Below are 22,845 nucleotides of genomic sequence, written 5' to 3'. Positions count from 1 at the left end.
AAAGTATGGTGGGCTTCCCTTTTCATCAGTGTTTGGCAGCCACAGAATCCTAGAATGGCTTGGAAAGGACCAAAGCTTTAATCTTGTCCAGTTCCAGCCCACGAGCAGGAACACCTCCCACTAGACCAGGTTGCTCCAAGCCCAGTCCAACCTGGCCTTGAACACTGCCAAGGATGGGGCAGCCACAGCTTCTCTGCACAACCTGTGCTGAGGCCTCGCTAGTCCCTAGTGACCAGTCCCAGTGTGACTTCTGCTGACTACAGCGCTTCTCTCCGAGCACAGCCGGAAGATTGCAGTTTTGGTCCTGGTCTTTGCCTGGCTGCGCAGGCAACAAGCTCACTGGACCGTTACGTGACTTAGCACAAGCCGTTCCGCGGCATTTTGCCAGCTAGGCAATGTGCGACCTAGTACACCTGGGTGTCCTGGCCGTTTCCTTAGCCGAAGTCGGGGGTTTCCCGGGCTAGGGGAGGACGAGGCGACCGGGTCTTCCCCTCTGACCACTTTCGGGTGCAGGACGCCGTCCGCGCGGCGCAAAGCACGGAGACCGCAGGTGACGTGTGGCGAGGGGCGGTGCGGCACAGGCGCGGTGCCGCCGGTAAAGGGCAGGCAGCGGCGGGGACCGGCAGTGTTATGAGCTCGGAAGCCGAGGTTCCCCGGAGGGGGACTGGCGGCAGCGGCTCTGCGGCCCTCAGGCCCGGCTCGCCCGCCGCCATGGAGCCGGCGCTGCCCCCTCCTTTCCCGCGGGCGGTGCCGGGGGCCGGCCTATTCGGGTGGCTGCGCGGGCGCTGCCTGGGCCGCAGCGCCGCCGTGGACCCGGCACGAGACACGTTCCGCGCTATGACCGGGCTTTACGGCTCCATCCAGCCTGCCGACTCCATGTATCTCAGCACCCGCACGCACGGCGCCGTCTTCAACCTCGAGTACTCACCCGACGGGTAGGCGAGTCTCTGGGTCCCACCGCGCTGCCCGCCCCTTTCTGCGGGTGCCAGCCGCGGCGGGCGAGTGGAGGGGGAGCCCTCGGTGCCTGGCTACGGGAGGGCGCGGGGTGTCTCGGGCTGCAGCAGCCCCGCTGGGCTGCGGGAGGCTCTCCCGGGTGCTGCGTAGGGCTGGGGACCCCGCGCCTCGTCGGTCTCTGCTGAGGAGGGGGCCCTGTTGTAGTGATCCGAGACTGGAGGACTGTGCGGTCCAAGGCAGCTCCGCAGAAGGAGCAGCGGGACTGAAGCAGGCAGCAGCGCTGGCTCGGCAGGCCCGGACGCGACTCCCTGGCACTGCTCGGTGGCTGCACTCGGCACAGGTTCGCGCTTGCTCACGGCTGTCACAGCGACAGCCCGGCACGCTGCAAGCGGCGTGGCTGGTGTTTGACCCCAGGCATTGCAAGCAGCAGGCACAGGACGGCACGAGTAGAGCAAGAGAGCGGTAAGAGGGAGAACACCTCTGTATGGGGTGCGCTTCCACTGCCCGGCGGTGTTCCCGCTCCTTTCTGTGGGAGAAGAGGAGGCGATGAACGGGCATACGGTTGAGATCAAGGACGGGGGGGCAACCGCTTCTATGTTCGTGTCAAATGTCTTCACAGACATAAGTTTCTGTTTGAAATATGATACTTACTTATTCATTAAGGGTTCTGTGAATTCTGTGGGTCTGCACGGACAGATGAGTTTAGACACTTGTAGCAGGGTAGACAAAAGCAAGTGACAGTTGGACTTGTTTAGAATAAAAGAAGCCCTTGCACACCAGCTTAAAGCAGAGTTCAGTTCAGAGATACCTGCACAGTTGTATATTGCAGTATGCTTGTAGGTGAAGTTTTTTCGGCAGAAAGACCTTGCAAACAAGGGTGGTCTCAACAGTTGTTTTTCAGTTTGGGTAATCAGAATAGAGAGCTTTGTTATCCTTAATGGGTAGTCAGCTGCTCCATTTGCATTTCATCACAACAGAATTCTGGTTTCCTTGAACACCTACCCTGTGATGATTTTGCCATAGTTGTTCTCTAAAGCCAAGCTCCAACTCCTTATGTATTCCTCTGTTTTTTGAAGAGGACAAAGTTAAGCTCCAGAAATCATCATTGGGTGACTGTTGCTGGAATAATTTCTTTTGTACATTCGGGGTGTCCTGGGCTGCATCAAAAGGAGCGCGAGCAACAGGTCGAGGGAGGGGATTGTCCTCCTCTACTGCGCTCTAGGGAGACCCCTCCCTGCAGTCCTGTGTCCAGCTCTGAGGCAACAACACAAGAGGGACGTGGAGCTGTTGGAGTGAGTCCAGAGGAGGCCACGAAGATGCTGCGAGGGCTGGAGCAGCTCTGCTCTGGAGACAGGCTGAGAGAGCTGGGCTGGTTCAGCCTGGAGAACAGAAGGCTCCTTAACGAGAGACCTTAGAGCAGCTTCCAGTGCCGAAAAGGACTGACAGAAAAGCTGGAGAGGGGCTTTGGACAAGGGCCTGTAGTGACAGGAAAAGGAGGAATGGCTTTAAACTGACAGAGAGGAGATTGAGATTCGATATTAAGTTCTTGACTGTAAGGGTGGTGAGGGACTGGCACAGGTTGCCCAGAGAAGCTGTGGCTGCCCCATCCCTGACAGTGTTCAAGGCCAGGTTTGACAGGGCTTGGAGCAACCTGGTCTAATGAAAGGTGTCCCAACCCAAACCATTCTGTGACTACTGGGGAAGGGTGCTATCCTTTAGAGTTTGGTTTAAAAATTTTGCTCCTGAATTTGCAGTCTGAATGTCATCTTTGTGCTGATTTTGGGTGGATGCCACACTAAATAGCCACTGAAATCAGTGTGACAAAAAGAGATGAGGAAAGGGTATGTCTTTGCCCTGGAGAAGTTGGTGGTTGCACTTCAGCACTGGTTGCCTGTTACAAAGAGGTGGTGTAGCTGGAGTAACATCTGTAAAGGTTTTAGGGGAACACTTTTGTAGTTAATGCAGTGATAGAGTATAAGTTATCCAGAGGTGGCTCACAGCTGGTTGGTTCACACACATGAGCAGGCTACCAGCACTTGCTGCTGCAGTACAGGACAGCATCTGTCAGACCCTTGCATTTTACAGAGCTCTTCACCTTGTCTTCTTTTTGAAGCAAACTACAGTGTCTCAGAACTCCCCCAAAATTGTTGCCATTCAACAGATGTCAGAGGAATACCATGACATGGGCACAGTCAGATGGGAAAGCTGCAGCAGAATGTTCAGAGTAGATGCCTTTCCACTTATTCCTGGGTGCTGTTGTCTTTTTTGTTTTTTTTGTTTGGGTTGGGTTGGGTTTTTTCCCTGCAAAATCAAGCAGGTATCCTCACATGAACGAAGCAGTGGGTTTCATATCAGAGCTTTATTCTTTTTTCCCCAGACAGGAACCACTAGGTTCGTGCACTTCACCACACAAATTGCCCTCAAGTAACTTATAAATAAACTCACTGATGTTAATACTCTTAACTGTATGATTTAAATAATGTAATCATTGGATCTAGGAACTACATAGCTGTTATAAAACAACCACCTTAATTTATTTTTTTTTTAAGTGTTTTGAAAGATGATGTGTTCTGTTCACCAAATGCATCAGCTGTGCATTAATTATGCCAACGGCCAGGCAGAAGAGTCATGGTCTCTTGAAAAGGGAGTTAGAAGGTAACTTTTCCGGAATAAAACAACATGCTATTTCCTTCTGCATGTTTTGTGCATTAGGCGGTTGTGAATAGGCATCTGCAAGAAGGCATTAAAAAAAGAAAAAGTAAACACTGCTGCAGATTAGTGCAATGTAAACAGAAAGCCAAGCTAAGTAATGGTGAAGTTGTGTTTCTGTAAGCATAGGGAACGGAGGTTCACTGGATGCACAGAGATCTCAGTTCTTTTACTGAATACAAATATTTCTGCTTTGGCTTGCTCCCCTGCAGGTCAGTGCTGACTGTTGCTTGTGAACAGACTGAAGTATTGCTTTTTGACCCAATATCTTCAAAGCACATCAAAACTCTCTCTGAAGCTCATGAAGACTGTGTAAATAATATCAGGTAAGTCAGAAGGAATATTTTGTCTTACCATAGATGCTTTTCTTGTGACAGTGTGGTTTGTGTTATATACATTCTCAGAGGGTGCGGGTTTTGTGAAGTGGTTAGGCTTCAGTTTGCTTTGTACCATTTTCCTTCTTTTGGGTATTGGAGGTGCGGAAAGGCTGAAAAGGGGAAGAAAAGGAATCTGAAAGTGGTGGTAGGGGTGTGTAATGCTGTCAGGTACTGCAGTTTATGGGAGGCAAGAGTATTAAGCTATTATATTATCACCTGTTTAAACTGGCCTTTGGAATGCCTTGAATGAATGTGGTAAATCAGAGCATAAGAAGTAGCATATGATTTATGTTTGAAGTGCAAGTCTGAGACCATAGCAAGATTAGGTATTTGTATGAATATGGCTGGTATTTTGAATTGTAAGAGTAATTGCCATAGTTGCATAGAAATTTCCAGGGAAAGATTGTCTGCTTTAAATACAGGCATGATATGGGAGAGCTGGGAAAGTGAAATGGCTTCTGCAGTTCAACTTGAACTCAGCCTGTGTGATTTAAGTCCACTGACTGTTCATCAGGATGAAACAGGAAATGACAAGTGCAGAAACCTAAATCATCAGTATTTTTGTCATCTAATGATTTCCCTTTCAAATTCTATTGTTTTTAGCTGTTCTGGGTCTGAGGATAGACTTTGAAATGTGAACTTAAGGCACTTTTGGACCTTGTGGACAATATTGTAGCCTCTCTTCACTCAGATCCTCAAAGAAAGAGTTAAAAACCCGCTCAAAACCAACAAAACAAAACCAAAAGACTAAGCTCAAACCAAAAAGCCCCCAGGAAATCTACATAAGCAATCTGAGAATTTCCCCTCAACAGAGCTGGATAAAATAAGGGGTGCCAGTGTCTTCACATAAACTGATGTATTTGCCTGCTTTAAACACATACTCAGAGATAAACTGATGTTTGTCACAAGCTGCCTGTCGTTGCTAGAAGAGACTGAAGTTTCACATCATTTGGATGTCTGTTTGTCAGAAAAGCTAACATAAAAGCTGGGGCTAGCTGACATAAATAAAAGAGGAGATGTTTAGAACATGCTTTTCTGTAAGGAAATACAGCTTTTTGTCTTGCATGACAGTGTTTGTCCTTTAAACATGCTTAGTTTTTAGATAAAGCAAGGTGAGAAATAAAGCCATATTATAAAGATATCAGAAGGCAAAGGTAAAATGGATTTATTTTGGGTTTTATACGTCCCTAATTCAGTACCTGATCCTCACATTCAAACTGCTCTTGCTCGGTCTTGAGTTAGTGCAATCATATTTTACAAAGAGCATTCTGTTGCAGGCTCTTTGGCTGGTTGGCTCTCTCTGTTGCAGTCAGCTGTGCTGGTCTTGAAAGTATATCTAATTCTTTGGTTGAGAACAGCAAATGAAACTTCCTGCCACTCTCTTCTCTTATTGAAAGGATGTTCTTTCTTTCCACTTTGTCTGCCTCTGAGGCTTTGTAAGTTTGTAATTGGTCCTTAAATGTCTGTTCTTTGTGTAGTTTGATTTACATGAAAGTACAAGTACTAGTTCCAAGCAGGTAACTGTTAGGTCTGCTATCTAATATCTACCAGACTAAGGTAGCTCCTAGCAATATATAGTAAACTTTATGCTTTCCTTCAAAATGCTTCTTAAAGCTTTATTTTGTCTTTGTAGGATATTGGTGTCTTTTCCTGTGTTTTCCTGCGTGTCTCCATTTGTTATAAACTTAGTTACAAGGAACTTAATTGTGTATTACAAAATATCGTTAGTACATCGTTACCTGGAATATTATTTCTGCTTAATGAGCAGGACTTCAGGCACTGCAGGAATACAGAAATTCCTTGTAATAAGCAGCAAAACAAGTTTCATTACTGCTGTGCCCTATAGCAGGTGCCTCAGAGCTATGTAGGAACAGAGAAGCACGTAGTGGTCCTCTTCTAGCAGTCTCCTAGTCACTGAGGATTTGTGTATAGTAATCTGAAGGAGATTTTTTTTCCACCTGAATTCGGTCAGGTTTTGAGCTTAATTAAAACTCCCATGGCAGAGCTGCATGGCACAGGAGTAGTTAACAGTGTTTTTTAAACTTTCTAACTAGTTTGAGGTCCTCTAGTTCTTTTTTATTTCTTAAGTAGGGAGATGAGGAACAATTAATCTCAATTTACTTCCTCCTGAGTCTCATGCACCTTCAATTAACTGTTTTTCAAGTGAATCCTAGTCTACTTGGTCATTCTGTATATGAAAGCTGTTCACAATACCATTTGTATCTCCCTGTCTGTTTTTTGTGAAAGCTGTTTGTGGTGAGTGAAGCAGGTTTGCCTATAGCTTCCAAGATAAAGGTAAATGGATTTATACAGGTGAGAAATGTACTCTTGTTTACTTTCACACTGAAAATCTGAAATGTCGGTTTCTTCCCATTGTAGTAGGTTATATTTCATTGGAGTTGTTGTTGGTTTTACCTAATGTAGCATTTTATCTTTTAGACTTAAACCCACACTGTTTCTAGGGGTGACTTACCACACATGTCTGTGTAGGTCATTCTTGTCTTAGTAATCATCAATCAAGGTGGGTTTTGGGTAGGTTTTATTTTCCTTTTTTGCATCATATAGGGTGCCTTTTTTCCCCCCCCTCAAATGCCTTCATCAGGCATGAATTCCAAACATAAACCAGTATGTTTTGTCCTTCTAGAAGCAGAATCATAGAATCATAGAATAGTTAGGTTGGAAAGGACCTTAAGATCATCTAGTTCCAACCCCCCTGCCATGGGCAGGGACACCTCACACTAAACCATGCCACCCAAGGCTTTGTCCAGCCTGGCCTTGAACACCGCCAGAGATGGAGCATTCACAACTTCCTTGGGCAACCCATTCCAGTACCTCACCACCCTGACAGTAAGGAACTTCCTCCTTATATCCAATCTAAACTTCCCCTGTTTTAACGCGTTACCCCTTGTCCTGTCACTACAGTCCCTAATGAAGAGTCCATCCCCAGCATCCTTATAGGCCCCCTTCAGATACTGGAAGGCTGCTATGAGGTCTCCACGCAGCCTTCTCTTCTCTGGCTGAACAGCCCCAACTTTCTCAGCCTGTCTTCATACAGGAGGTGTTCCAGTCCCCTGATCATCCTCGTGGCCCTCCTCTGGACTTGTTCCAACAGTTCCATGTCCTTTTTATGATGAGGACACCAGAGCTTCACGCAGTATGCCAAGTGAGGTCTCCCGAGAGCAGAGTAGAGGGGCAGGATCACCTCCTTCGACCTGCTGGTCACGTTCCTTTTGATGCAGCCCACCATACAGTTGGCTTTCTGGGCTGCGAGCGCACACTGCCGGCTCAGGTTCATTTTTTCATCGACCAACACCCCCAAGTCCTTCTCTGCAGGGCTGCTCTGAATCTCTTCTCTGCCCAACCTGTAGCTGTGCCTGGGATTGCTCCGACCCAGGTGTAGGACCTTGCACTTGGCGTGGTTCAACTCCATAAAGTTGGCATAAGCCCCCCTCACAAGCGTGTCAAGGTCCCTCTGGATGGCATCCCTTCCCTCTGGCGTATCAACCGAACCACACAGCTTGGTGTCATCGGCAAACTTGCTGAGGGTGCTGTCCATGTCACCGACAAAGATGTTGAACAAGACCGGTCCCAACACCGATCCCTGAGGGACACCACTCGTTACTGGTCTCCAGCCGGACATCGAGACATTGACCACAACTCTTTGTGCGCGGCCATCCAGCCAGTTCTTTATCCACCGAGTGGTCCACCTATCAAATTGATGTCTCTCAAATTTAGAGACAAGGATGTCGTGTGGGACAGTGTCGAGCGCTTTGCACAAGTCCAGGTAGATGACGTCAACTGTTTTACCTATGTCCATCAGTTTCGTAGCCCCATCATAGAAGGCTATCAAATTGGTCAGGCAGGTTTCCCCTTAGTGAAGCCATGCTGGCTGTCACCAACGACCTTGTTTTTCATGTGCCTCAGCATGCCTTTCAGGAGAATCTGCTCCAAGATTTTGCCATGCACAGAGGTGAGACTGACAGGTCTGTAATTCCCCGGGTCATCCATTTTCCCCTTCTTAAAAATGGGGGTTATATTTCCCTTTTTCCTGTCGTGGGGAACTTCACCTCACTGCCGTGATTTTTCAAATATGATGGACTGTGGCTGAGCAACTTTATCCGCCAGCTCCTTCAGGACCTGTGGATGGATTCCGTCAGGTCCCATGGACTTGTGTATGTTTAGGTTCTTAAGATGGTCTTGAACCAGATCCTCTCCTACAGTGGGCCTAGTGTCTTCATTCTCACAGTCCCTGCATCTGCCTTCCAAGACTTGGGTGGTGTGGTCAAAGCCTTTGCCAGTGAAGATCGAGGCAAAGAAGTCACTAATAACCTCAGCCTTCTCCAAATCCTGGGTAGCCAGTTCTCCGATAGCTTCCAGAGGGGGCCTACATTGTCCCTCGTTTGTCTTTTATTCGCTACGTACCTATAGAATCCCTTCCTATTATCCTTAACATCCCTAGCCAAGTTTAATTCTACCTGGGCCTTAGCTTTCCTAACCTGGTCCCTAGCTTCCCGGACAACATCCCTGTATTCTTCCCAGGCCGCCTGTCCTTGCTTCCACCTTCTATAAGCCTCTTTTTTCCTTTGAATTTTCCTGAGCAGCTCCTTATCCATCCAAGGAGGTCTCCTGGCCCTCCTGCTGCACTTCCTTCTAGTTGAGATGCAACACTCCTGAGCTTGTAGCAGGTGATCCTTGAATATCAACCAACAGTCTTGGGCCCCCCTGCCCTCTAGGGCTATATCCCATGGAACCTTACTAAGCAGGTTCCTGAAGAGGCCAAAGTCTGCTCTCTTGAAGTCCAGGGCAGTGAGCTTGCTGCACGCTCTTCTCACTGTCCCGAGGATCTCGAATTCAACCATCTCGTGGTCGCTGCAACCAAGGCTGCCCTGGAGCGTCACATTTCCAACCAGCCCTTCCCTGTTGGTGAACACGAGGTCAAGCATGGCACCTCTCCTTATCAGCTCCTCTATTACTTGCAGAAGGAAGTTGTTTTCCACACAATTGAGAAACCTTGTGGATTGCTTGTGCCGGGCCATACTATCCCTCCAACAGATGTCAGGGTGGTTGAAGTCCCCCATGAGAACAAGGGCCTGTGAGCGTGAGGCTGTTCCTATCTGCCTATAGAGCACTTCATCCACAGATTCCTCTTGATCAGGCAGTCTGTAACAGATCCCCACAGTAATGTCTCCCATCGCTGTTCTGCCTGTAACCCTGACCCACAAACTCTCTGCTGACTGCTCACCCATCCCCAGACAGAGTTCCATACTCTCCAGCCTATCCCTAACATAAATAGCAACTCCCCCTCCCCGTCTGCTGGGCCTGTCTTTTCTCAAGAGCCTGTAACCTTCCATTCCAACACTCCAGTCATAGGAGCCATCCCACCATGTTTCTGTGATGCCTATTATATCATACCCTTGGAGACGTGCACACATCTCTAATTCCTCTTGTTTGTTCCCCATGCTACGGGCGTTTGTATAGAGGCATCTGAGCCGAGCTCCAGATGAAGCTGGCTCATTGGCTGGAGCGGCTGGAATATCTCTGCATTGCTCCGAGCATTTATTGTAGGTGCTGGCAACTGAGTGGGTGTGTTGGGATGGAATGATGCCTCCTCCCCCAACACATCTAGTTTAAAGCAACCTTGACCAGCCTGGCAAGCCTCCTACCAAAACCACTCTTCCCCTTCGTTGTCAGACCAGCTCCACCAGCCCCCAGTAGACCTGGCCTCCTAAATTGAGTCCCATGTTATAGATACCCAAACCCCTGCCTATGGCACCACCATTCTAACTATTTGTTAACCTGGTAAATCCTCCTGGCCTTTTAAGGTCCTCCCCTTTGCCCTGGAGAATTGATGAAAAGACAATCTGAGCTCCAGAGCCCCTAACCACCTCTCCCAGGGCTCTGTAGTCCTTCTTTATGTTCTCTGGGCTACTGTTACCTATATCACTAGCACCCACATGGATCACTAGAAGTGGGTAGTAGTCCGTGGGATTTACTAGAGCAGGCAGCCTCTCTGCCACATCCCTGATCTGTGCCCCAGGTAGGCAACACACCTCCCTTGAGACTGGGTCAGGCCGACAGATGAGTGCTTCTGTCCCTTTCAAAGCAGAGTCCCCTACCACTATGACCCGTCACTTCTTCCTGGCAGCACCAATATAGATCTTCTTTACCAGTGCATCAGCTGGTTGTTTCTGGCACAAGTGTGTTTCCTCCTTATCCCCCTGCAGGACAGCAAAGCGGTTCTGGGTGGGGACAACAGCTTTAGGAGGAAGCCCCTTGCTTTTAATTGTCCTCTTCTTCTTTTTTTTTGTTGTTTTTTTTTGTTGTTACTATTTCCCAGCTTCCTGGGTTGATGGCCTCCTCCAGTCTTCCATGAGCTTCAGGGGACGCTTGAGGCCCCTGCACAGTTTGGGCCTGGAGCAAGCAGTCCTGCTTCCTCTCAGCTTCCCTGACATCTTGCAGCCTATTAACAGTGTCCCTCAGCTCAGGCACCTCCTGCAGGAGAACCTCCACCAAGGAGCACCGAGTGCAGCCCTGCCCATTGGGCACTGTTCCCTCACAAGACCAGTGCAGGCACTCTCTACACTCTCAGCATTGCACTGCAGCCTCCCCTCTCATCAGCTCTGTCTGGGTGCCTACGCTGGCCACTGCCAGGACAGCCAGAGCAGAGCTCCCAGACTGGGCCCTGATCATAAGGCGAGTGCTCACCATCTCGCAGTAAAGGCACCCATAAATTGCAGTGGGAATAGAGTATGATAAACTTCAATCTGTGTAATGCAAAACAAATAATTGTATCCCATGATTTTCTCAGTGAACCAAATAACTTGTCTAAGTATGCTTAGACAAAGTCTAGTCTTCAGTTTTGGGGTTTGTTTTGTTTTGTTTGTTTGTTGTTGTTTTTTTCACAAGACCACAGATTTTCATGGTAAAGAATTACCACCTGAACAGGCTAAGTACTTAATCTGATTGGTGTCATAATGCAACTAGTATGACCTATATTCTTTTCCACTTTATCATCTTCTACCAGTATGACTAGACTGACTCATCTGTCAGAAAGCAGGAGCTCAAGACCTGCTAAATGCAAAACATAAACAGTGCATGTGGATGCACATGGTATAAATTCACTGCTGCATAGAACTACAGGCTTGTAAATACTTTTTGAAATACAGAGCAGTAGGCTTGCTCTTCTTGCAGTAGTTTGAGTTAAACAGAATTGTATGTTATTTTGTGATCCAAATTCAAACCACTCAAATCTCAAATGCACACTTTTATTGGATGATTCCAGAAATTGGGCAGCCTGTGCCGCTTGAAGCTGCTACTTCCAAAGATGATCTGAAATTCTCATCGTGAGCAGTGCTCTGTGCACTATCACTTTGATACATGTACCTGCTTTTGTGCCTTCGAAAAGCCCAACTTCAGTGTGCCTGCTTCAAATGCATGAACTGTAGTGTAGGGAAAGGAAAGGCAGAAACAGGGGCACCAAATCCCCTTGCTTTTTGATGGACACTGTTTAGACTGCCCAGGTGGTATAAAACCTGCCTGAATGCAGGAGGTCTGCATGGCTGTTTCTGGCTCCGCAGCTGCAGTGAGCAGTGCTCCTGGGGCATTGTGTTGCTGGACAGGCACCTAAAGTAAGAGATGGGCAAAGGTGAAATGAAATTAAGGGTCTAGGGAAACGTGCAAACAGTGGCAGTGTTCAAATTTAAATTTACTACATGTTTCCAAGATAGTAATACCATCTGTAGTGTAAACCATGCGGTTAGTAATGTGAGCCATACATCAGACAGTTGATCTGCTGGATTAAATCTCTTGGAAAAGCGCTGTTGTATGTCTTGTGTAAAACCATGGGCCCAGCTTCTTAGCACACTCAGTGCAGACGTGTGCTTCAGGAGGTCTGGTTGGAAAGGGCTTCTGGAAATCCTGTAACAGGCTTCTGGTAAGAGGAGACTTTGGTTTGCCTCACTGGCACATGGATAAGCTTGGCACTAGGTGTTTCCAGCAGAAGTGGTTCCACTGCTGTCTGGGCTGGGCTGGCTAGACAGGTGTTTGTAAAAGCAGGTCCTATTGCAGGCTTTGCAACAAAAGTGTTGCAAAGTGTTTTTGTGTTCTGCCTGTGCCAGTGATGCAAAGATGTGGTGAGAGCCTTCAGCAGGGGCTGAGTGCCTCAGATGCTGAGCAATGATGTGTGGTACAGAGCAGGCCTGGCAGAGGGGGAGCATTCAGGTGTTAGTTAAAGGAGGCTTGGACATCATGTGTTTTGGCTAAGCTAATGGGTTGTGTGCCACACGGGGCAGCAAGGCTTAAAAACACTAGAGGCCTTCCAGTAGCAAGGAAAGTGATCTGTATTTTAAAAAAACCTTCTGTGAGGGCAGAGAGCTTATGCCTGTGGTGGGGAAGAGAGGAAAATCTGTAGAATAGTAGGGGAAGAATGAGGGTGGATGTGTGGGTAGAAATGAAAAGAGTAAAGAGCGTGGGTTTAATTATGATCCGATGGGTCCTTTTGTAGTCAGAAATTTAGAATTGCTGTGTCTTCTGGTGTTGCATGGCTGTAGTAGCAATGGGATCTGGCAAAAATGGGTAAAAGGCATAAACCACATTCAGCTCAGGCTACCAGATCTTTATTGCAGAGGCTGCCAGACCAGTCAATAGGAATACCTTGCCAGTGGTTTAAAAACTGACCAGTCATGTCATGTGTGTCATACAAAGACTTGTTCAGTTTAAAGCTGAGTATTGTCTGGATGGGTAACTGGTATATTTACTATAGGGATTCTTTGTGAGCATTTGTTCCACTGGTGGTTGTGTAGTTGTGTGTTCTTTACATGATTTGTTTAAAAAGAAGATAAAATTCTGCTGTGCTTGTACAGGTTTACTAGTTTACTACTACAGATGTACTACTGGTTCATATCCCAACAGTACTATTTTGTAATTGAACTGTTCTATTGGCAAACATTCTGCTGTATCTACTGTCTGTGTGTTTTGTGGGTTTTTTTGTTGTTGTTTTTTTTTTTTTTTTTTTGTTCTGTTTTGTTTTTGGAGGGATTGTTTGGGTTTTTTGTTTGCTTGTTTTTGTTTGTTTGGTTTTTTTCTCTGTGGCCACTGTATTTCTTGTGTTAGCTTAAATGCCTGCTTAAGCATATTTAAGTTAGAAAAGGCACTAAGCAGGCACAGTATTTCTTTCCTATTTTCAGGTTTCTAGATAATCGACTGTTTGCAACTTGTTCTGATGACACTACAATAGCACTTTGGGATTTAAGAAAGTTGAACACGAAAGTGTGTACTTTACATGGTCACACCAGCTGGGTTAAAAACATTGAGTACGATACCAATACAAGGTTACTAGTAACATCAGGATTTGATGGAAATGTTATCATCTGGGACACAAACAGGTATGTGGCTGTGTTCATGCTCTTATGTTTCTGTTCATGTTCTTCATGTTTTATTCTGTTCATGCTGTTACATATCTACAAGGATAAGGTTCTTCTGTACAAGACAGAAAACCTGCTTCCTTGAATGGTGCTATACTGCATTCTTAAATACCACGATCGGTTTATAGCCCTTATCAAGAATTTGAATCTCCATTGTGTGGTTATTGTACAGTAGCTAAAAAGAGAGCTTTTCTTGCTGATGTGCCAAAATGTAGTTTTTCCTTTTTTGAAAAAGCTCTGTCTTCATTGTTGTGATAGAATGAAAATGTGATTTCTGCCATTTCATTCAAATCTCATTAAGTAGGATAAAGACAGTACTTAGAAAAGTTTTAGGATGAACAAGGATGCTTAGTATATTTTTGACTCTTATGGACATTATTAGGGACTTCAGGCAAAGCTAATTCCAGCCATTTCTTGTGCTCTTTTTTTTTGCTGTCCAGGTGCACAGAAGATGGATGTCCCCACAAGAAGTTTTTTCACACCCGTTTTCTTATGCGAATGAGGCTGACGCCAGACTGTTCCAAAATGTTGATCTCAACCTCCTCTGGGTATCTTCTGATTTTGCATGACCTTGACCTAAACAAATCTTTAGAGGTTGGCAGCTACCCAATTTTAAGAGCGAGGAGGACTACTTCATCAAGTTCAGGTGAATGCATTTGGAAAAATGTGTGGCAGCTTCTGTGTTAGAGGTGTTTTATGGGATATTCTTAGCTATCAAAAGAAGGCAGAGGTGGAGTTGGCAGAATTCTGCCAAGGAACTCTTTGGCATGTTAGCTGCTCTGTTGTTCAAGGGTCACGCATCTGTACTGTTGAGTGGTAATCTTCTGACTCAGGTGGGGTTCTAGGGTGATTTTTGGTGTCAAGATTTTAGCACTTCAGGATGTGGAGTTTTGTCACCTCGAGCTGGCCATCTTTAGCTTTATTTATGTTCTGTTCTTGTCCTGTAACAGAAGAAATTAATCCATGTTGAGAGATCTGACTCTGCATGAGCTCCAGCAACTACTATTGACGTGTAGTAGTGTGGTTGCTCTTGACAGCAGACCTGGAAAAACGGCATGCTCTGAAATTTCACTGCTTGCTTCCTCCTGCTTTGTGACAGTAATAGAGTAAAGTAGTGACAGAAACTGCCATTTGGGGTGTCTGGATATGAAAGGAGTGGCCTGGGGAAAAATTCTTACCCCAGCTTCTAGCAGAGACAGTGCATAAGAAGGAAGGAATACAGCTTGGCTCTTAACTCCCAGTAGAGTCCTGTGGTGGCAGTTTATTTGTATGAGGCACAAATAGAACGCTACTTTTAGACTATAAACTGAGCTTTGGAAAGTATTTTCTTAACAAGTTGCCCTACCATTTACATAACACTTCTAAGGAGGGTTAAGTGGGCAACGTGCACAGTATGTGGGCTGTGTTAAGCTGTTATGTTCACATGGCTGATTCTGTTTGCAGATGTAACTTCATCAGGTTCCTCTGGTCCTCGAGCTGTTGGTTCACCATGTCACCAAAATGATTCAGGTCCACTGTCTGAGAAACACATGTCACGGTCCTCCCAGCGAGAAGGTAGGAAAAGACTTCTAAAAAGTAAAAAATCATGGACTTGGACTCTTTGTATCCAGAAGAGGCCAGAGTGTATAGCGAAATACTGTGGGTTTGGCTCTTAAGACTTTTTTAACAGAGTAGTGTTGCTATGACTTGTATTAAACCAATAGAATACCATTGCACACCAAATCTGGGCATCTATTTTTTTTTTCCAAGAAATCTGATAACAGCAACAAGATCTTTATTTTATCTGATTATGTGATCGTTATGTGGAAAAACAAAAAAAACCCCACCCAACTCAAAACCAGCAGTAGACTGATGAAGAAGGTGAAGATCAATGTCTAGATTTCATTGATACATACAATTGACTTCCCCTTCTAGGTGGATCACCTAGAAATAGTTTGGAGGTCTTAACACCAGAGGTTCCTGGAGAAAGAGATCGAGGCAACTGCATTACGTCACTACAGCTGCATCCAAAAGGTTGGGCTACACTTCTTCGATGCTCAAGTAATACAGATGACCAGGAGGTAAAATAAATATGTTTTGTTTTCTTGTTTTGTTGTTTGGGTTTTTTGTTTTTTAATACATTGAGATGTATTGATCACAAAACTATATTGACATTTCCTTGTTTTGCGGGTAAATTTAATTAATCCCAAGCACAAACACAGGCTGGGCAGAGACTGTTTTGAGAGCAGCCCTGAGGAGAAAGACTTGGGGGTGTTGTTTGAGGAGAAGCTCCTCATGACCAGGCTTCAGTGTGCTCTTGAGCCCAGAAACCCCACGTGTGCTGAGCTGCATCCCCAGAACGTGAGATGCAGGTCAAGGGGTGAGATTCTCCCCCTCTGCTGCGCTCTGAGGAGATCCCCCACCTACAGTCCTCCGTCCAGCTCTGGGCCCACCAACATAAGAGGGATGTGGAGTTGTTGGAATGAGTCCAGAGAAGGCACATCTCCTATGAAGACAGGATGTGAGACTTGGGTTTTTTCAGCCTGGAGAAGACCCTGGGCAGACCTTATTAACAGCCTTCCAATACCTAAAGGGGACAATGAGAGAGCCAGAGGATTTTTTTGTAAGAGCAAGTAGTGATAGGACAAGGGGGAATTGTTTTAAACTGACAAGGGAGATTGAGATGAGATCTTAGGCAGAAGTTCTTCCCTGTGAGGGTGGTGAGGCACGCACACAGGTTGCCCAGAGAAGCTGTGGCTGCCCCATCCCTGGCAGTGTTCAAGGCCAGGTTGGACGGGGCTTGAAGCAGCCTGGTCTAGTGAAAGGTTTCCCTGCTTGTGGCAGGGGATTGGAACTTGGTGAGTTTTAAGATCCCTTCCAACACAAACCATTCTGTAAGTCTATGATAAAATTGCATTTGAATAAATTAGACAGTTATTTATGCTTACAAATGTATTTAATTTTAGACCAAAATGAAAATATTTTTTCTTTTTTTTTTTTATGACCTCATACAACTTTTTATCCTGCATTCAGTACTTCTGTTGCCCAGTTTTTCCACAGAATATACTTTATGGCTCTGTGAGAAGTTTTCAAATAGTAGTTGTGCTGTGAAATGCATGACTTAAAAATACACACCTGCCAAAATCTATGAGACATCAGCTTGGAAAAGACAGAGGATTGGACGGTTGTGTACTGGTGAACGTGGTTTAAGTTGAGCAAGTGCCTTTGCAATTTTTTCTGCCTCCCAGGATGAAGTGCTCCTGCTGTGCTGATGAATGCTTTCCAAAGGCTGGTCCTGCACTGCTGTGAAAAAAATCTCATGGCATATTTCTGCATCTACTTAAAACTGCCACAGTGTAGGACTGAGTATGGTGAACTCCAGTGTTGTTTATGTAATGTCAAAGTGCCTTGATCTCAGCTCTCACACTAAAACTCTGCAACTTAAATATAAATTGGATATCGCTCATCTTCCTGGCAGAATCCATTTCAAGCCTTTACTTGAAGTACTAAGTCATAAGACCAGCTACAGCTCATCTGCAGCAGCTTGCAGATTTCACTTCCTAAAACACTGCTTTCGAGAAGTAACGGCAGGCTTTAAGGCCTATGATTGATTATGTTTCTCAAATTGTTTATGAAGTGTCACATCATTGCTGCTATATGCACTGGGGCTCTGTTTAAAGACAAAAAAGCAGTGTCTAATGCACTCAGAAATATTGAAAAAACTCTGACTTCTCATGGACTGTATACAAAAAGTAAGGATCTGCAGGTTTGAGCACCTGCTCTTGAAGTTATCCAGGTTGACTCAAGTTCACTTATAAAGCCCAGGCAGAGCTTTTAGAACACCTGGATTTTTCCACGTGGTCTTAGGGTTATTTCAAAACTAGTGCTGTGACAGTTGTCCAGACCACTCTGTTTTCAGACACAGAGGTTTTACATTTGTTTGCCAAAATCACAAATAATTATTTGAATACTTTAGTTAATAGTTGGTGTAAATTTGGGTTGATTTGGTTTTGGGTTTGTTTGGGAGGGATGTGTTTTATGGGGGTTCTGTGGGTTTTTGTTTTGTTGGGTTTGTTTTCTGGTTTTTTTTGGCTGTTTCTGAAGAAAACCACTGTTTGTAATGGTAATCTGATACAAATGTGGAGAGGACTGAAAGGAAACTCAGCAGATCAAACCTCCAAACAACACAGAATTCTGAGAATGCAGATATTATATTGGGTTGATTGATAGTGATGATTGACCTAGTTATAGGTTCCTGTAGTCCTAGTGTCTGCCTTATTCTCTTCTATTAATTAGTATTGTTTCCTTTGTGTTTATTTTAGTAGAATACATTGTACAGGACTAAGAACACTTGTATGGTGGTTGAAGTTGAATCTTTGAACACGATACAAACTTTGTCATAGAGCTGGTTTTGCATTTCATTTGAGATTAGTTGATTAGGTTATACATTAAAATCCTAGACTGTCTCTAAAGTAACAAGAGGGCTATAGAGCTGTTCATAACACTCCTTCAAAATCTTTCTCCCTCTTGTTTTTAAGATTTCTTTCTCTTTGAAGTTAAGGGCACAAAATGCCTATAGTCAGTTATAAATTACAGTAGGCAGAGTTCTACTTTATTGTAGAATTCATTTAAATGTTTACTAAATTAGAGCAGATGCCTGGCCAAAGGATTAGGCTTCACTCATTCCAGATAAAACTAGATTTTAAAAGATTATATCTAGCATCCATTTAATTATAAAAGCAGCTTTGATGCTAGACAGCTGTTTTGCTTAGGCAGTTCAAAGCAGTAGAGATGTCCAGGAACTGGCCTGTTTTCAGTGTTTCATAGTAGATGCTTATTGAAGAGTAGACAAGCAATAGCATTGACCATTCCTGTTACTCAACATGCAACAGGAGGGAATGAGTATTTGCAGTGGTTTACTTTTCTTTCAATGTTCCTTTTTTTGCCTCTCCCTTTAGTGGACTTGTGTCTATGAATTCCAGGAAGGAGCTCCTGTGCGCCCTGTCTCGCCTCGTTGTTCCTTGCGATTGACTCATTGCATTGAAGAAGCCAATGTGGGCCGAGGTTACATCAAAGAACTTTGTTTCAGTCCTGATGGCCGGATGATTTCATCCCCGCATGGCTTTGGGATCCGTTTGTTGGGGTTTGATGCATACTGCAGCGAACTTGTTGACTGTTTGCCCAAAGAAGCCAGTGTCCTGAAAGAAATCCGTTCCCTCTACTCTCACAATGATGTGGTACTGACAACCAAGTTTTCTCCAACACACTGTCAGATTGCCTCGGGGTGCCTTAGCGGACGTGTTTCTCTGTATCAGCCAAAATTCTAGGCACATGTTGCATCAATGGGACCTTCAGGTGGTTGTGGGTTTTACTTCAGTTTAGTTGAAGTATGTTATTTCTGAAATCTCCAAATCCGGATAAGATCATGGTTACTATGATCTCCGAACACAATAGTAGAATGAGTTTTCAGCCCAGTACTGTATGTGTTCTCATAGTGCATCCACAAATCTGTTTCCACGCACTGTATTTTCAGCCTTCCAAGCAGACCCCTGATCCTGTGCCATCAGGTCATTGTTCTGGTTTGTTTGTACCATAATACTTGTTGATAATTTCTTTCAATGCAACTTCAAGTGGGCTATTTGAAACTACTGTAGAGGGGCCAAGGGTAGCAGTTCAGCCAAAACTTGACTAGGCTCCACAGGTACAACACCTCCTTGTTTCAAAGAGCTGGACTTCCTCACATACATGTCCTTGTACACATTGCTGAAACTACTATATGGTGATTAATAGATAAGGAGCTACTTTTCTGAGTAATAACACAATTAGTTACTGTCACAAAAAGAAAAGGTTTTTCTCATTTATGTATTCGATTGTGATTGGCTAGAAATTGCATCAACTTTCTGTAATGTTTTGCTACACCTAAAGCATATGGTTTCCTGTGGTTGCATATACTGCGTTTATTGCCAGGAGGAAGAGGTTCTGGATAGAAATGTAGCTGCATTTGTTTTCTCCAGGGAATTTAGTAGGAAAAGACTGGGGCAGTGAAGCAGGAGTTGAATGGGTGAAGAACCCTGCCCTCTATCCACTGCAGACAAACTGGATGTTTTGTACAGTGGGGGTGTCCTTGATTGACCTCTTTTAGGCATATGTGACTTCTCAGCCTCTAGGGTTACTGTTGTAAGGAGCCTTCTGCATCAGTAACATAAACCTCCATCCTGCGTTTAAAACTTAACACTGCAGTATTTTCTGCTGATGTTAAGACTCTTTCCCACCTGACTGTTCTTCCACATCTTCCCTGCACCATTGCTGTGAGAGGAATTCATCTAGGATATATTTCATAGTATCACCAGGTAGACTTTTTTCACATGTACTGTTTTGGAATGGACTAAAAGCATGCCTGTCTACAGTAAGATCTATTTGGATTTAGCTGGGCTTTTCATACGATGTGAAAAACATTAATGTTTACCATTAAATCACATGCTAAGTATGAATGCCAAGTTTTAGCCCTTGAGTTAATATAGCTAACCTTGTAAGTAGTTATTTCAGTTTTGTACATCCAGATTGGTTTATAATATTCTCATTGCTTATATGTTCCAAAATGTGGGTTTTTTTGGTTGTGGGGATTTTTTGTGGGATTTTTTGGTTTTTAGTTCTTATTTTTGTGTGTGTATGTGGTTTGATTTTGTGTTGGGGTTTTTTTGTGTGTGTATTTCACTAAGGTTTTGCTGATGCTCAGTTCAGCAGGAAACCTTACCGAAAAGAGACTGTCATATTTTGGTGTTCAGATTTCGCTGTCTCTGACTCAACAGAGCATGCTTTTTGAAAAAGCCTTCTAGGAAACACATGTCTAGGGAAAAAGAAGATATTGGTGAAGGTGAGATAGCTGAAAATACATAAGCCTGATGATCCTTTCATAGTTTTGAGTTTGTGTAGGTAACAAATACTACTGCAATATACACTGGGTGTTGGTGGAGCAGTCATTGATACTTAAGGTTTTTATACATAATGAGAAAAAGAATTTAAATTTCATCTTTTGGAGAAACTGTTTAGTATTAAAAAGCCTTCAGTATTGCATATTTGGTAATCTGAGGACTGAGGACTCAATTACTCCTGCATTAGGTTTTCAGCATGTTTATCATGTCTAGTAGTCTTTCTGCATCTGACTGATGCACTGTTAGCACAACTGACAGATTTCTGGTTTATTGTTTGGTAAAAGTCCTAACTTTTCTGTTCTCATGAATGCCCATAGTCTTCCTAGCAATTTATAAGTTGAAATATTATAGAGCATATCTTCTGAGCAATTTTGTTGCTGAAACTATTGCCTTGAACTCAAAAGTAGATCAAGGAAATAATAAATAAGAGATGTCCCATTTTCTGTAAAAGTGACTCTGAAGTTCAAGCACTTGCACCTTTTGAATACGTTTAGTACTCTGTGCAAGGAATACAGTTCACTTTAAGTTAATTGCCCAAGCCATGAAATAACTAAATAAAAGATGCAAGTGTATCTGAGACCAGTTACAAGCCCATCACTGGCTCCCAGCTCCTTTTGCATACATGTAACAGCCTGTGATCCAAAACTACGTATGGGGCAACTTGGATCTGCTGATTGTTAGAAAGAGTTCAGGGGGACTTCTGTTATCTGTGACTTAAAAGCAGTGGAAGTGAAGTGTGCACCAAACTTGAGACTGTTTGTGGAACACAAGTTTGTTATGCAAAGGAGGAGCTAAGCTGTTTGCAGGGGGAACCACACCAAACAAAACGAAACAAACCCCACGAAACTATTAACTGTGTGGCAAAACTTCTGCATACAGTGTTCTTGGTATTAGACCAGTGGAAGTGCTAAGTTATATGTGCCTGAAGTACTCTGAAACAGAATGCGTTGTGACTGTATGAACACTTGCATTTCTCTGCACTCCCCTCCATTAAAATTTGTTTCCTGTTAGTAATAAACAGGTTCTACCCCTATCTCTGCAGTGGACTATGATGACTTTTCCCTAAGCACTCGCTTCTAGGCTGCTGTTTTTTCACCTCACTGTTTTACTAAATACCACTGAAGGGACTACAGGTAACTGAAGATAACTTACTGTTCTTATAGGCTTGAATGTGTTCATTTTGGAGGTAAAGCAGCACACAGGAAATCAAAGTAGTTCTTGGGTCTGTTTGTTTGTTTTCATGGCTGGTTTGGGTTTTTCCTCTCAGAAATTCCTTGAACTGGTAGACTGCTTATGACCGTAATTCTATGCCTGTTAATATGCACTGAGTGTTACTTTTTTAATTCTACCTCATGATCCACTGTTTTTTACAAGAGTATTGTGCTGAAACATTAGACACTAACTTTTCTGTATAAAGAAATTTTACTCCTAAGTGACACGTCATCACAGCATTGAGTGTGGCTTGCCCAGCCTTGCCCAGCTCTGGAAACCAGAGCTGCTGAGCAAGAGTGTAGAATTGATGCTAAAAGTTGACATTGACCTGATTAAGGGGTTTGATGGTAACACTGATGTTTTTGTAACGCGTCCAGCGGATGCATATTAATTCTGTCCATGTATGCTGTAGAAATGTTACTTAGTTCTTCTGATTATATTGGTAATAAGTTGAATTAGAATAAGTAAGTAGTATTAGGTTTTGATAATTTGATTATTCCCTTTCAACACATCTTGGAAATTTTCAGTGAAAGTTAATTATTTTACCTGTGAAATTCAAGCAACACTTATTGAAACATTGTTCAGTAGTTCATAACTGATATGCTTTCCAGTTGCAGGAGTATCATTACTGATATGTCTTTCCACCGTCTTGGTGGAAAGAGTAATTGTCAGTTATTTCTGAATAGTATTACTGTACCTTATTGGATTAATGAAGTAATTTGCTGGTGAGCTTTGGATTATTTCTAGATAGTAAAAAAAAAAAAAAAAAAAAAAGGTTTATCTTGCTGTTAGTTTCAAAAGATGAATTCTTAACGTTCCATAAATATATAAACCTGAAATAAATACAAAAAAATGTTTCAAATGGTAGGTGAAAGACTGCACAGACTGCTCTAACAGCTAAGTAAGCTATTGACTTATATGAGAGGTTTCTTTAACATGTTTACTTTTGACCACTCAAGAGTTTATCATTTGATAGATTTGACAGTATTTATACTGAATAAGAGATCTCAATTTGATTGTAAAGCATGTAGTATGTTTTTTAAATGGATGGTTTCATATTCGTTAATTTCTGTAGTAAAAGAATTTCTCCATTCACAGCAGGGCTGATCAGCAAAAGCAGATAAACTGTGTAATTAAGATCACTACAGGAAAAAAAAGTATATGAGCAATGACAGGAATCAAACCAGTATCTGAAGATGGTAATCTTCCATAATAGTCCAGTGACTGTATGTTGTGGGAGTAAATGCATTTTCTGAGTAT

The 22,845-nt window shown here is 43.8% G+C and overlaps 1 protein-coding gene across 1 annotated transcript; it reads left to right on the top strand.

Annotated features, from left to right (window-relative positions):
* The first annotated feature begins 563 nt into the window (after positions 1–563).
* DCAF10 (DDB1 and CUL4 associated factor 10) lies at positions 564–22,401 on the top strand. Its single transcript, XM_080638560.1, has 7 exons — positions 564–935; positions 3,876–3,989; positions 13,226–13,423; positions 13,903–14,108; positions 14,906–15,016; positions 15,377–15,522; positions 18,400–22,401. The coding sequence occupies exons 1-7, from the start codon at positions 631–633 to the stop codon at positions 18,766–18,768; spliced, it is 1,449 nt and encodes a 482-aa protein (XP_080494686.1). The 5' UTR covers positions 564–630; the 3' UTR covers positions 18,769–22,401.
* The last annotated feature ends 444 nt before the right edge of the window (positions 22,402–22,845 follow it).

Source organism: Psittacula echo (assembly GCF_963264785.1).
Source record: "Psittacula echo genome assembly, chromosome: Z".
In the NCBI taxonomy this organism is placed as follows: Eukaryota; Metazoa; Chordata; class Aves; order Psittaciformes; family Psittacidae; genus Psittacula; species Psittacula echo.
Note: the sequence above shows the minus strand (reverse complement) of the source record. Positions and strands in the feature narration are given on the sequence as shown.

What these genes read in the sequence shown, in the direction of transcription:
- DCAF10 (XM_080638560.1), top strand. Translation starts at nt 631, where the DNA reads ATGAGCTCGGAAGCCGAGGTTCCCCGGAGGGGGACTGGCGGCAGCGGC. An exon ending in CTCGAGTACTCACCCGACGG is followed by an intron (nt 936 to 3,875) that starts GTAGGCGAGTCT and finishes GCTCCCCTGCAG; the next exon opens with GTCAGTGCTGACTGTTGCTT. An exon ending in GACTACTTCATCAAGTTCAG is followed by an intron (nt 14,109 to 14,905) that starts GTGAATGCATTT and finishes TTCTGTTTGCAG; the next exon opens with ATGTAACTTCATCAGGTTCC.